The 13,370-nt window shown below is 23.1% G+C and overlaps 1 protein-coding gene across 1 annotated transcript; it reads right to left on the reverse strand.

Moving 5' to 3' along the window:
- Positions 1-7,649: 7,649 nt before the first annotated feature.
- Positions 7,650-8,622, reverse strand: LOC126895560 (uncharacterized). Its single transcript, XM_050667553.1, has 3 exons — positions 8,491-8,622; positions 7,902-8,115; positions 7,650-7,828 (listed from the first exon to the last, which is right to left on the reverse strand). The coding sequence occupies exons 1-3, from the start codon at positions 8,509-8,511 to the stop codon at positions 7,761-7,763; spliced, it is 303 nt and encodes a 100-aa protein (XP_050523510.1). The 5' UTR covers positions 8,512-8,622; the 3' UTR covers positions 7,650-7,760.
- Between the last annotated feature and the right edge of the window lie 4,748 nt (positions 8,623-13,370).

The following is a 13,370-nucleotide window of genomic DNA, read 5'->3' on the forward strand; positions in this document are numbered from 1 at the left end:
TTAATATAATAGTTTAATCAATTTAGCAACCATAAAACAATATTTGGGCAACTAACAAAACCTCTTAGTTTATGAAATGATTAATAAAAAAATAAAAATTATTTTAATAGTCATTTTATGAATTTTTAAAATGATTAGAGTAAAATTAAAATGTCAATTTCTAGAGATTTCATTCTTTTTTTTTGATCATATTATTTAAAATATTGATAGTCCAGAATTATTATTCCAAATTGAGTTAACCCATCAATACAACGTGATGGGTTGGAAGTAAGGTCCCTTTCGTGGTCATCAAATTACGGTGGTTTCATACTATTTATAAAATACATTATTAATTGAAATTGCCTAAATAACAAAAATTAGTTTGATTTTCCATTATGATGCGTTAATACAGCGTTGGAATATTATTATGCTATTATATTATAGGCTGCGATAATGGAGTAATGTGTACGTGATGAAAATATTTTTAGTTTGTTCTATCACAAATGTTTAATAAAAAAAACTAAAAAAAAAAATTTGGTAGTGTCATTGTTATAAATTGTATTTAAATATGTAAAAAAAGCAAAAAAAAAACACATTCAAATTTTATGTAAGATATCATTGTAACGTGCCATAAACTTGTATAACACTTTGCTACTTATTTAGTTATTCTATAATTATAAGCAGATGTTTTAATTCCTGACTTTGGTTATTAATTATCTTTACTAAAATTTATTATTATCTTACGTATTAATTATTTTTCTATCTAATTTTGCATTTTTTCTTTTTAAATATACTCATTTGTTAGTTTTTTTTATTGCTGGAGTTATAATTAAGGCGTTTGATCCGCTCGTAATTTATAAATAAATAAAATTTTAAAAACTGACTCGTTTACAATATTCAATAATTTACCAACTTTTTCTAAACTATTTTCTTAAATCATCATAAATGTATACATCTTATTATTTTGAAAAATATGTTAAATTTTTTACATTATAATAAATAAATATTAAAAGCCCATAGAAATTATATGGGGTTATGCAGATTATCCAAAATTGTATTTCAGTAAATTCTCTTAAATATATAATTTATAATGTTTATCAAGTCCGGGTGAAAATGAATTTGTAGAAAAATAATAAAAAAATATGATATACTTTCATAAATGCTTTTTTATCAACCTATTAGAATCCAATTTATCAACTACAGATACTTTAATTGATCAGCTGTCCTTGTACAAGTACAAACCGACTACATGGACTTGTGGTTAATTTTGTGTTGTAAATAGTATTTTAAGCATTTTTATCGATATACACTAATCCGTTGACACATCCGTCTAAATAGTTTATCGCCTTGGGATAGCAGTTAAGGTTATTTTAATAAAAGATATTATGTGGTACGCAGAAAATTTCTTTGAAAATTTTGTTTTATTTTTCTACCTAAAAGCACCAGAATACGTGTTTATTGATTAGTTTCTAGTTTTTTATGATAATAATTTTCTATATTCTATTAAAAAATAAATTACAAGTACACGCATGTAATATTATTTGCGTGTGTTATGCATCCTTTCACATGATTCCGTAGGTCTGTTATTATAATAAAACTATGACTTTTAAAAATATGGGTCAGGATCAAAGGAAATAAAAATAAGTATCCGTCAGTTGACAATTCTTATAGAAAAACCTAGAAGTAAATAGAAAAAAATAAAATAACATTTAAAACAGTCACACAATTTTTTAAAGATATATTTTCCATTTCATGTCAAATACATATGATTTCAATTACTTGTTTTTAAGTAACTAACCCATGTAAATCCTTCAATGAATTATTTAGAATGGTTATATAAATATTTGTAGTAATTCACTTATATTATGCACGGTAAAAATACTTTTATTATTTTAAAACAAAATTACTCTTAAAAAATGTTTAATTGATTTATACAAAATTAATATGTATATATATATATATATCATTTAAGTTTTGTATGTGTATACTAGACGATAACGATGAGGCCATAACCATTATCAGTTTAATATAAACCATTTTTTGGTAACTGAAAAAATGTGCTATTCGATGGTACAACTCTCAATCCTTTTAAATAGCTTGATTTTTGAATAGGTTATGAGATGTAAAATAAGTAAAGCGCATAATTTTTACTTGTCTCCGTGGTCAAAATAGCTTTATTTATTTAAATAAAATAATCAAAATAAATCAATCAAAAGGCTATATAGATTATATTTTACTTAATAATAAATATAATCAATTTTGTAATTAAATACCAAATTTTCATAATGTAAACAGTGAAATGCTAAAAATGCGATTGCATAATAATTTCAATTTAATTTAAGCATAAAACATCTTCAATAAATTAATTTTCAAATATTATTTTTCCATTTACTTAAGTATAGTTAATCTAATTAACAAATAATTGTATTAATAGATTATTATTTTTACAATATTCATATATATGGTAAAAATAAAATTTTTTATGTTGCGCTCTAGACCAAAAAGTTATATATTTTCAAAAATTTTAATAATTTACTGCTTCAAAAAAAAATTTCAAGTGTAATAAGTTATTTAAGCTTCAAGAGTGATAAATTAGTTTCAAAGTTTTTGAAAATATATTTTTTAAAGTAAATGAAAAAAATGAATTCATGGAAGATAATTTAGGCTTAAATTAAATAGAAATTATTATAAATATTATGCAATAGCATTGCCTGAATTTCATGAAGTTTTAAGTTCTCCTATACAGAGACATTTTTATTAGTTGAAGGGTCAGCGGGAATAACGCGCTATGTAACAATTTGTAAATTGTTCAGTATCAAGTAAAAACAAAATTACTTATGTTATTTCGTTTAAATATTATTTGGACTGCACGTAGCACGTTCTTCCAACTTTAAACATAATCAAATATCTAATTCTATAAATATATTGAGATAGACTTATAGCAAGTTATCCGCAAAAAAATCAAATGGGAAAAAGTGTTACATAGCACGTTATTCCCGCCGACCCTTCAGTTCTTCACCATAGGAAAAAAACAAAAACGCTCACTACATAAAGATGTAGTGATTTCCTCAACAATATATTTTTAAAAAAAAGAACATTTCACGATTAGACCAATACATTATGTGCTACTCTTAGCATCTAGAAGTGTCTAAAGTACATATAAAATAAAAATATTTTTTTACGAACAAGTGTTATTATTTTACATTCACATTCCATAGTAAAAATTATAATTTATTTTTTGATAGACACGTCAAAAACCTCCTCAACAATTGCAACGCCCTGGGCACATACCCTCCTGTGCTTTTCCCTAAATATATCTCTATTCATATGTATTAATTATTTAAACTCAAAAGATTGGTTCATATTAAATTAAAATTGTAGTTAGATTTTTAAATTTATCTTGTAAAATATAAACATGCATAGATGATGATTGAAAAGAAAATTATTGTGGTCATTCTTGAGCATTTCCATAGGGAAGAACTTTTCAGTAGTTATCCTTGGTCGAGTTTCTGATGCGTAATAGAACTATAGTAAGTGAACCTTAATTAGTTTAAGATTATTGTCTTAAAATTTTATAAAAAAAAAAGAAGGGAATTTAGAATATAAAGAAGTATCTCGGCGAAAAAAAGTCAGTACAGTCTTGTAGTGTTCACTTACTAAGTTTTGTAATTACTAGAAGATAATTTTTAATAAAATATTAAAAATGTCAGCTAAAATTGTTATGGTAAGCAAACATTTTCATTACATAAATGAACATATACGCATAATAATACGTATATATTTAATTTAATTTTTTGTTTTTTCTTAAATAAATTTACTAAACATTAAAAAAAATGATAACTTATTACAAAATTACGTGTATTATACATATGGCTCTTTCAAACAATTAGTATCAAATAAACAACAAAATAATTTTTAAAAATTGATAAAATCTAGAAAAAAGTAAATCTATTTTCATTTCAGTAATACATACTTTTGTAAAAAATTCCAAATTTTCGGTGTAAAGTTTTACAATTATTTATTTCTATTTGAGAGTGAACGAATAAGTTATTTTCTACTATTTCTAGATTATTTTCTTATCTTAATATATTATTTCAATCATAAACTAAAAATGAAATAAAAATTCTATACTTAAATTTTATTATTTTACTAACATTTTCAATCATGTTTTTGTTAGATCGTCTGCATGGCTCTTTTCGCAGTCAGCTTCGCTTTGCCAGCTGCACCCGAAACTATTGCCACCAATGGTGCTGCTCCAATGAAACCAATGATGGGTGTGCAACCCAAAGAAAACATGAAAACCGCCGAAGCCTCTTATTATTATGGATACTACCCATCATATGGATACCCATCATACTACTCTGGTCTTGGATACAGAAGTAATTATATAGAATTTTTGTTATTTTTTTAAAGATTACTAAAATTATTATGTTATTTTAGGTGTAGGCTACCCATACTATGGATATAACCAATATTACAATGGTTATTACAACGAATATCCAGCTTACGTACTCTAATAATTTAATATTATGGTAAACACAAAAGAATCTCTACAATTAATAAGAAATTTCAATTATTAATATTTTCAATTTTAAACCAGAAAATAATGTACTTATTTATATATACAAACAATTTATTTGAAATATAAATAAACATTTTACTTTATTTAGTTTTTTAATTTATACAAATATAAGAGAAATTTTCACATTTATAAAAGAAAGATTTGTAAAAATTTATTAGATGCTTAATACTATTTTATAAGCAAATGCTTTCCAACAGAACTAAAATTAACATTAAAATATGTTTGATGGTATCATAGAAAAACACTCACTTAAACAATTACTCCAAACGAAAAACATGGTCAATGTTGAGATATATATTTGAATCAACTATAAGAAATAATTGACTACTTATTTAAATTTACCAACTAAATTTTAATAGAAAAAACTATTATATATTTACAATTTTTGTTCATATTTAAGTGATATTTTAACACTTTTATATGTATACATTTCAATGTGCACAAAGAATTTTTTTTTGCCAAATTTCACAGCTACGAATAAAACATAGATAAGTGCCACAAATATTAATATGTACATTGGCGTCCTCTAAATATAATAAAATGTATTCCTATAGGTGTTATATTGAGCTAAATAAATTGAAATTATAAAATCGTATTTACACTTGAATATTACAAAATTTCTATTGTTCAGTTTTTACGATTAATATGTCCGAAAGAACAAAATAAAAACAACAATTAAATTAAATTAAATCTTTAAGGATTTCATTTTTAGAAAAAAATTTGTTTAAAAAAATAGAACGTATTTATTATTCAATACAAGATAAAATTGTATTCATAGATGCTCTCAGGACGATAATGGTTTAAAGATACATTTTTTTATAAAATATCTAAGGTTAAATGAAGATATACAACAGTAGAGGAGGAGTTCCCTAAAGTTTTATTAGTTCTATGTCAATTTAGTTACTCTTTTCAAATTTGTAGTGATGTTAGTGAATTATTGTTTATTTTAACAATTTTATGATATTAAGATGTAAATTTTTTTATTTTTTATATGTTAATATTTATAGAACCTTCTTTATACAAAAAGTTTGAATTCAATATTGATTATGACTATGATTATAAAAAAAAAAATTGTCTAAGTGTATCAACGAAATAAATAAAATACATGATACTTTATTATAATATATAGATAAGATAGATCATGAAAACATCATTTAAATAAGTTTTCGACTGTTAAAAGTCTACTTTTTAAAGTAAAGTTAAATTAGCATAAACCTAAATTACTACTACATAAAACTAAACACCATTTAGGTGACAGGTATTATATAAAAAATAAAAAATAATTAATTAAGATAAAATATTTTTAAAGTTAATAATAAAAATAAATGTTAACTTTGATGCTAAACAGAAATAATTTCTGTTTTGAAGTTAAATATTTTTTACAACACTGAACATAATTTTACAATTGTTTTTATTACTTTAAGAAAAGTAAGTCATTTTTTTTTCTATGTAAATTATAACTGATTTCAAAAAATTGTTTAAAAACAAAATGACGTCCTAAAAAAAAAAAATCTATAGAGACATAAAATATAAATATCGACAGCATAAAATGATGCCTAAATTAATATCTCATTTTATTTGCTGAACAATGCTAAGAAAATTTATTTACATAACTTAAGATTAAATAAAAAATTATACATTATTAGTACATTTTTTATATCATTGGATTCTCTAAAAACACATTTTTCAGGTAATTATATTTTATTCTAAATTAACTACGTTTTGAAAATATTGTTAGTTATATCATAATGGCAATTACAGGTGTAATAAGAATATAGCCCACAAGCTATACTTACGGTAAGAGTTTAGATTATTAATAGCATCTTAAATACACTATGCATAACTGAAACACTATCATTATTTTATAAACCGTTTAAAACTTTTCACATCCTTTAGAGCACTTATATTTTAGCATTGAAACAAATTAAAAATATAATATTAAACTTGATAAATTTTGGTATAAAATGTGTTACATTATTTGATATTTTAATAAGCTGCATTACACGTATAAATGGTAATTTTAAATAGAAAATTAAGAATATATATTAAATTTATTATTTTTGTGTAATATTAAAATAGCTTGTGTTACAAGCATTTAAGTACATTGAATAAAAATGTAGCGCGGGTGGTACAGTTCGTACTGGTGTAACAAGATGATTCGTGTGCTAATTTTTTAGGCTTATTTTTATGAGTACAGAAACTCAAAACTGGTTAAAGTGAAGTTAAAAACGCTGATAGCCTTCCAGAATATTTCTAAAAATATTGTCATCCCTAAAATACAGTTCAAATTACGCTTCTGGTAGATATTTAAGCATACACAGTCTATATACAAACTAGACTTAAGATGATTGTAAAAATAAATAATATATAATGGCAAAACAGAAATAAACAATTGTATATATTTTCTACTATTTTAAGATTTTATATTTTCCCAAAACAACTGTAGTTATATTGGTAAATATAGAACTTTTTAGTATATTGATTTTTACAATCTAATACAATGTATGCTGGAGAAATAAAGAGCATCGATAATAATTTAACGAATTATATTGAAACAGAAACATCTTAGTCAATTATTATCCGATAAATATTTGTACAAAAACACTATTCCAAAACACAAAATTTGTTTAATTCATCTATTTACTATTGAAAATGATATAGGATGAAAATATTTTGAAATAAGTAGATGATATACATTTTGATTTATATATCGGTTCGTGATGTTATTTAAAAATAAAAAACCTAAATTTTTATACTAATTTTTCTAAATCATTGTTATTCTATCATTAAATCTTAAATTGATAAAAATCAATATTACCTATTATCTTGTAGCAATTATGTAATTTATTAAAAAAATTTTGATTTGGTTTAATTAAAAAAATTTGTATGTTTATTAATTCGAATATTATGTATTTATTAAAAAGTTTTTCATAACTCTACCAGTTAACCTTTTTTACGTTGTTAAACATTTGAATATTGTGATAACATCAAAACTTATTTACTTGTTTGTTAATATGGACCTTATAAGATAGCAATCGATTAGAATATTAAGTATATAAAGACACTAATAAAAAAACAAAAAACCATATAATTTTGATGATAAAACTTTATTGAGAATTTTCAAATAACTTTGATCATTATTTTTAATACATCTTTTTTACAAATTATCCAGATATTATTTATTTAATATTGAACAGAATTAGAAAAAAAAGTATGGGTATGATTTGTAGATTCCGCTGTAGTAGCTATCATAGTAGTATGGAATGCCTAAATAAATAAAATATACATATTAAATAAAAGAAAACTGAATTACTAAGATAATGTATAAATTTATAGTTACTTCTGTATCCAAGACCAGAGTAGTATTTTGGGTATGCATATCCGTATGAAGGGTAGTATCCATAAGTAAGGAAAGTAGTATCAGCTGTTTTCATATTTTCTTTTGGTTGATCAACAACGGGTTTAGCAACATCATTAACAGCTTCATCGACAGCAACGTTTTCGGGGACAGCGGGCAAAGCGAAGCAGACGGCGAATAGAGCCATGCAGACAATCTAAACAAAACAATTTTTCAATTTTTTTCTATTTTACAATCAAAACACAATTAACTTGCTAATAGACTGATAAATATTTTGATAATAAATTCATAAGTAGCAAAATAAGACTTTTTAAAGTTAACTTAACAAATTAATGCTAATTCACAAAAAATTGGCAATACAATTTTAAACACAAAAGAATTATGCTATGTGTTTTCAATAAAAGTTTGTCTATTTAATAGTAATTATAAAAATAAATCGAAAAATAATTTGTTAAATAAAATATGTTATTGAAATTTAGTTCATTCTTTGTGATAAAAAATCCAAATTTCTAATATTAAGTTATGAAATAAAAACAAGTTGTGTATGATATATTAAACTGTAGATGGTTACCAAGACTAATTTGGCTGCCATTTCTGTAGTTTTAAAATGTTTTTACAAATTTGAATACAACTTTATAGCTGATTTCACACTAGAATACTGATTTTCTTTCGTTGGAAATCTTCTTTATATTTTAATTTCCCCCATACTCATAAAAAGTTAATGTTTTATGAGAATGGGTATGAAATTTATTAATTGCTAATAGACTTACTAAAAATGATAAGTTGTCCATCAAAACTCGTTTCTTTTCATAACTTCCAGAGGGTAAATTCATTATACTTAACTAGAATTATAGAAATTCCTCACTAATTCATACTATTAATGTGATAGAAAAAATAGTATGCTCTAATAACTGATCAATCAAAGAAATAGTGCTAATTAGTAAACTTTCCATAAATAATATTTTTTAATGAAGGTTAATACTAAGTTTGATTGAAACATGATTCATCAAAATCTAATGCTGAGGCAAATTTTTATTTTGGATAACTTGGTGTTTAAGTGTCCTCAATGTTCTCTTTATCTCATATTATCAAAAATAAAAGAAGTTTACTTAAAAAAATCCATCAGTTTATAAAAAGACATGTTTCTAAAAATAAAGGGTTTCTTTTTATTTTATGGTAATTAAAATTACTGTTCTGTAATATACAGAGTGGATCAGATCTAATTATTAACTCTAATTCTTTTAAAATTAAAATTTCGCTAACTTTTTTTTAAAAATTATTTTATTCTATGTATATTTTTAGTCATATTTTTTGTTAATTATTTTTAATATTAAAAAATTATTGTTTTTAGTTTTTATTTTTTTCAAAATTTCAAAATAACCGTTGTTTTAGAGCGTTTATGTACAAAAAGTTGTCACGAATTTGTAACAACCTTAGGATAAGTACTTATTGAGTTCTAAACATTTTAATACATAAATTGGTTATATAGAGAAGGCAGAATACACATATACCAATTTGAGCTGTACCCACCCGCACAACATACTCATTCTATATATTAAAATGCTTTTACTCCATAAGCACTTATCTTTAAGTTGTTGTCGGTTCATAACATTTTTTTGTATAAATACATTTTTAAAGTAACGGATAGTTTGAAAATTCTAAAAAATTAATAATTAAAAATAAATAATAAATAATATGATTTTGTCAGATAGTCTAAATATGATTAAATTGTTTTTATACATAAGAGCACAATTTTAATTGTAACAAAGTTATAGCAATTGTCAGATAGTTCTGTTTCACCTTAATATAATCTAACATATAGAATATTTTTTAAAATTATTTAATGTATTATCTATTTAATCAATTTATTAAAAATAGTAATGATATGCAATGTGCCATATTTCCTTTTAGATGTAGTTTATATGAAAAATAAAAGTCATTAAGACATCAAGTTATCATTTTGACATAATGTAAATTAACAATAATTTAGTATAATTATGATTTGAGGATACATTTTTTAGGATTATAGTGCAAAATAAAATAATGTCAGTTTCCTTAATGTTCGTATGATCATTTTTATGACTTATCAGCATAGAGGTTTGGTTGGGTTTAAAAAATATTTAAACAAATTCCATTTTTATACCTATTTTTTTTTTATTTTTAAATTTATGTATAGATAATTTAAAGATGATCTTGAAAATAACAATTAATTTTATTTTAATAAATTAATATATAAAGAGTGTAGTCCATGATGTTTTGATAAAATTGTGTAAGCAACATGATTCATTTTGGAATATATATATATATATATATAAATAATATTCTTACATTATCAATTCATTTTAAATTAATCTCTATTTTTACTATAGGTAAACATTAAAAATAATTAAATAATAAGTTTGAAAATATTATCTTAATTTTATTGTTTATGAAAAATAACTATTATTTTTTGCGTTATTCTGTAATAAGGCTACCACTGGAATGGAACATTGTAAATACTATTATTGTAAGGTAGGGTATAGTGGTGGTAGCCTGATACAATTTGTTATCAATTAAGCATATTATAGATTTTCCCTTGGCCGGTTTTTTAACAAACCCATTGGCTATTATGATAAACATTTTTTTACAAAACTGGAGGGAATCGACAATAAAAGGAAGACTACCTTCGAAAGAAAAACAGTATCGTAAAGTGATATTGAACATTCAAGTCGTTTTCGTATTTTCAAAAGTTTTTCAAAACTAGAGAAATGGCAGTAAAATTAGTTTTGGTAAGAATAACTAAAACGCTATAATAATAGTCTCATAACTAAAGTTTGATAATTACAGATCGATTTGAGATTCGATTTTAAGTATAACTGAAATAATAAAGAAAATAATAGACAAATTTAATAGTTTATATAAAATATCACTCCATTAAATATTTAAATACTAAATATTATGACTTTCAAATCCAATATTTTGTTTAGATTGTCTGCATGGCTCTATTCGCCGTCTGCTTCGCTTTGCCCGCTGTCCCCGAAAACGTTGCTGTCGATGAAGCTGTTAATGATGTTGCTAAACCCGTTGTTGATCAACCAAAAGAAAATATGAAAACAGCTGATACTACTTTCCTTACTTATGGATACTACCCTTCATACGGATATGCATACCCAAAATACTACTCTGGTCTTGGATACAGAAGTAACTATAAATTTATACATTATCTTAGTAATTCAGTTTTCTTTTATTTAATATGTATATTTTATTTATTTAGGCATTCCATACTACTATGATAGCTACTACAGCGGAATCTACAAATCATACCCATACTTAATTTAATTTTGTTTAATACTAAATAATAATATCTGGATAATTTGTAAAAAAAATGTATAAAAAATAATGATCAAAGTTATTTGAAAATTCTCAATAAAGTTTTATTACTAAAATTATAAAATTTTGTGTTTTAAATGTATATCTTATGTATGTTTATTCAAAATATACATATACACAATCATTTAATTGTTTGTTAACTAATAAATACTAGTAAATCAGTTTCAGTGTAAAAACAAAAAAAAATTGGTTTTACTGTTGATAAGTTATCCACAAAAGTCCTATGTTAATATTTGTTATAAAGGTCATTAGAACCATAATATTGTAATACACGATCTTATAATTATAGTATTAATATATCTTTTCTTTTACTTGATCATCCGAACTGAATATTTATTTTATTTTGAAATATGTATATGTTGCTGAGTAACAAATCTATACTCGTGAGATGAAAAATACTATTTTAAACTTATGCAGAAGAGTTGACGATTTCAGTAATAGTTTAAATGCCCTATTTAATATTTAATACTACCACATCTTTAAAGCTTTTAAATTATTTGTACAGGGTTATCTATTATGTTTTGATAAATGAAATAATTTTTGATATTGAGTATCTTGCATTACTTTTTTTTTAATTAATGTTTTACTATAGTACTCAAAGTATCATCAAAAAAATTTTTGTAAAAAAATTTAAAAAAAATTAAGGTAGATATTTTTGAAAGTAAATTTTTAACAAAATATTATTAAAAAAATATCTTATTAATGTTTAGTAGTACATTTCCTGTATTATTTTAAAGTTTGTGAAAATTTGAATTTAAATGTGTTTATTTTACATTATCAAACTAGAGCTCTGTAGGTTTGGTTTGAACGGAACTATATCACTGTTCGGTTTATAAAAATAAAATTTTTACAGCCCTAGTTTCTCTCAATTAAAAAAATTCTTGTCTTTTTTTTTTACCATCTTTTAAAAAATTCTATTGTCCCGCTCTATCCTCAAATTGAGAAAATGGTACACATTTAAAAAGTGTAATATTGTATACTTAATTATGGAATATTTGTAGAAAACTAAAGTACATTGTACTTATAATAGAATTATGTATGTGAAATAATAAATAAAAGTCATAATTTTTATCACCTTAAATATAAGTGTGATATTTAATGTTCTAACGCTCAATAAAAATAAATTTCACACTCAAGATGAATTTTTTAAGATAATGACTCACGCGCTAACAGAATTTCCAGGGACGAATTGTGAATAATTATTTTATATATTAATTAATTTTGTTTTAAATTTATGACCAAGTACTAAAACATTTTTTTTATAAATATATTATATCGAAAGTTTTTTAATATGTAAAGTTCCAGTAAATTTCAGTTAAACTCTATCTAGCCAAGTTTCATTTTCCTTCTTTGTTACGGTTCATTCAACATTTATTTTAATTAATATTTTTATTTTGAACGGTTTATATTTTTATTTAGTCTCGTCCAATTTGGTCTAGACAAAATGTTTTATATAACAGTCCTGTTTAGTTTGATCCGCTTAAAACTTTTATTTGGTCCTGACTTTATTTTAATTTTTCAAATTGGTTCTCTCTGGTACTTGAAATTTAGATCATACACAGACTTCTATATGAAACATTGAAATATTGTATTAATTTAAAAGATGTTATTGACTATACTACAGAAAACTTTACTTTAAAATTTTCATAATGAATATCGTATTTTACAGATTATTATTGCCAAATAATGATAAAATCAATAATTATAAAAACAATGTGATTTAAAAATATCAATTTATTTACAGTCTAAGTAAATTTAGTTTAACTTAAAATATTATGAAATTAATTGAGCTCTTGTAATTGATAAGAAAAAAAAAAAGTTCTTCGACTTATTTAGATTGGTTGCGATCAGGCCCCTTAGTTAAAAATATCGGTGACCTCTGTTTTTCCAATCCGGCACTATTGCCGAATTGTAATTTTCTAAAAACTTAGCACTTTTTGTAACAAGTAGTTAAAAATCTGAGTAGCCGAAGTGTTATAATTCAAATTTATTAGTAATAATATTATAATTATAAGATTAACCCAAAAATAATTAAAGTGAAATGTTTATCAAACTTAAATTTAAAGATGTTTGAAAACTATT

Source organism: Daktulosphaira vitifoliae, unplaced genomic scaffold (genome assembly GCF_025091365.1).
Source record: "Daktulosphaira vitifoliae isolate Bord-2020 unplaced genomic scaffold, ASM2509136v1 Scaffold_1, whole genome shotgun sequence".
Classification (NCBI taxonomy): Eukaryota; Metazoa; Arthropoda; class Insecta; order Hemiptera; family Phylloxeridae; genus Daktulosphaira; species Daktulosphaira vitifoliae.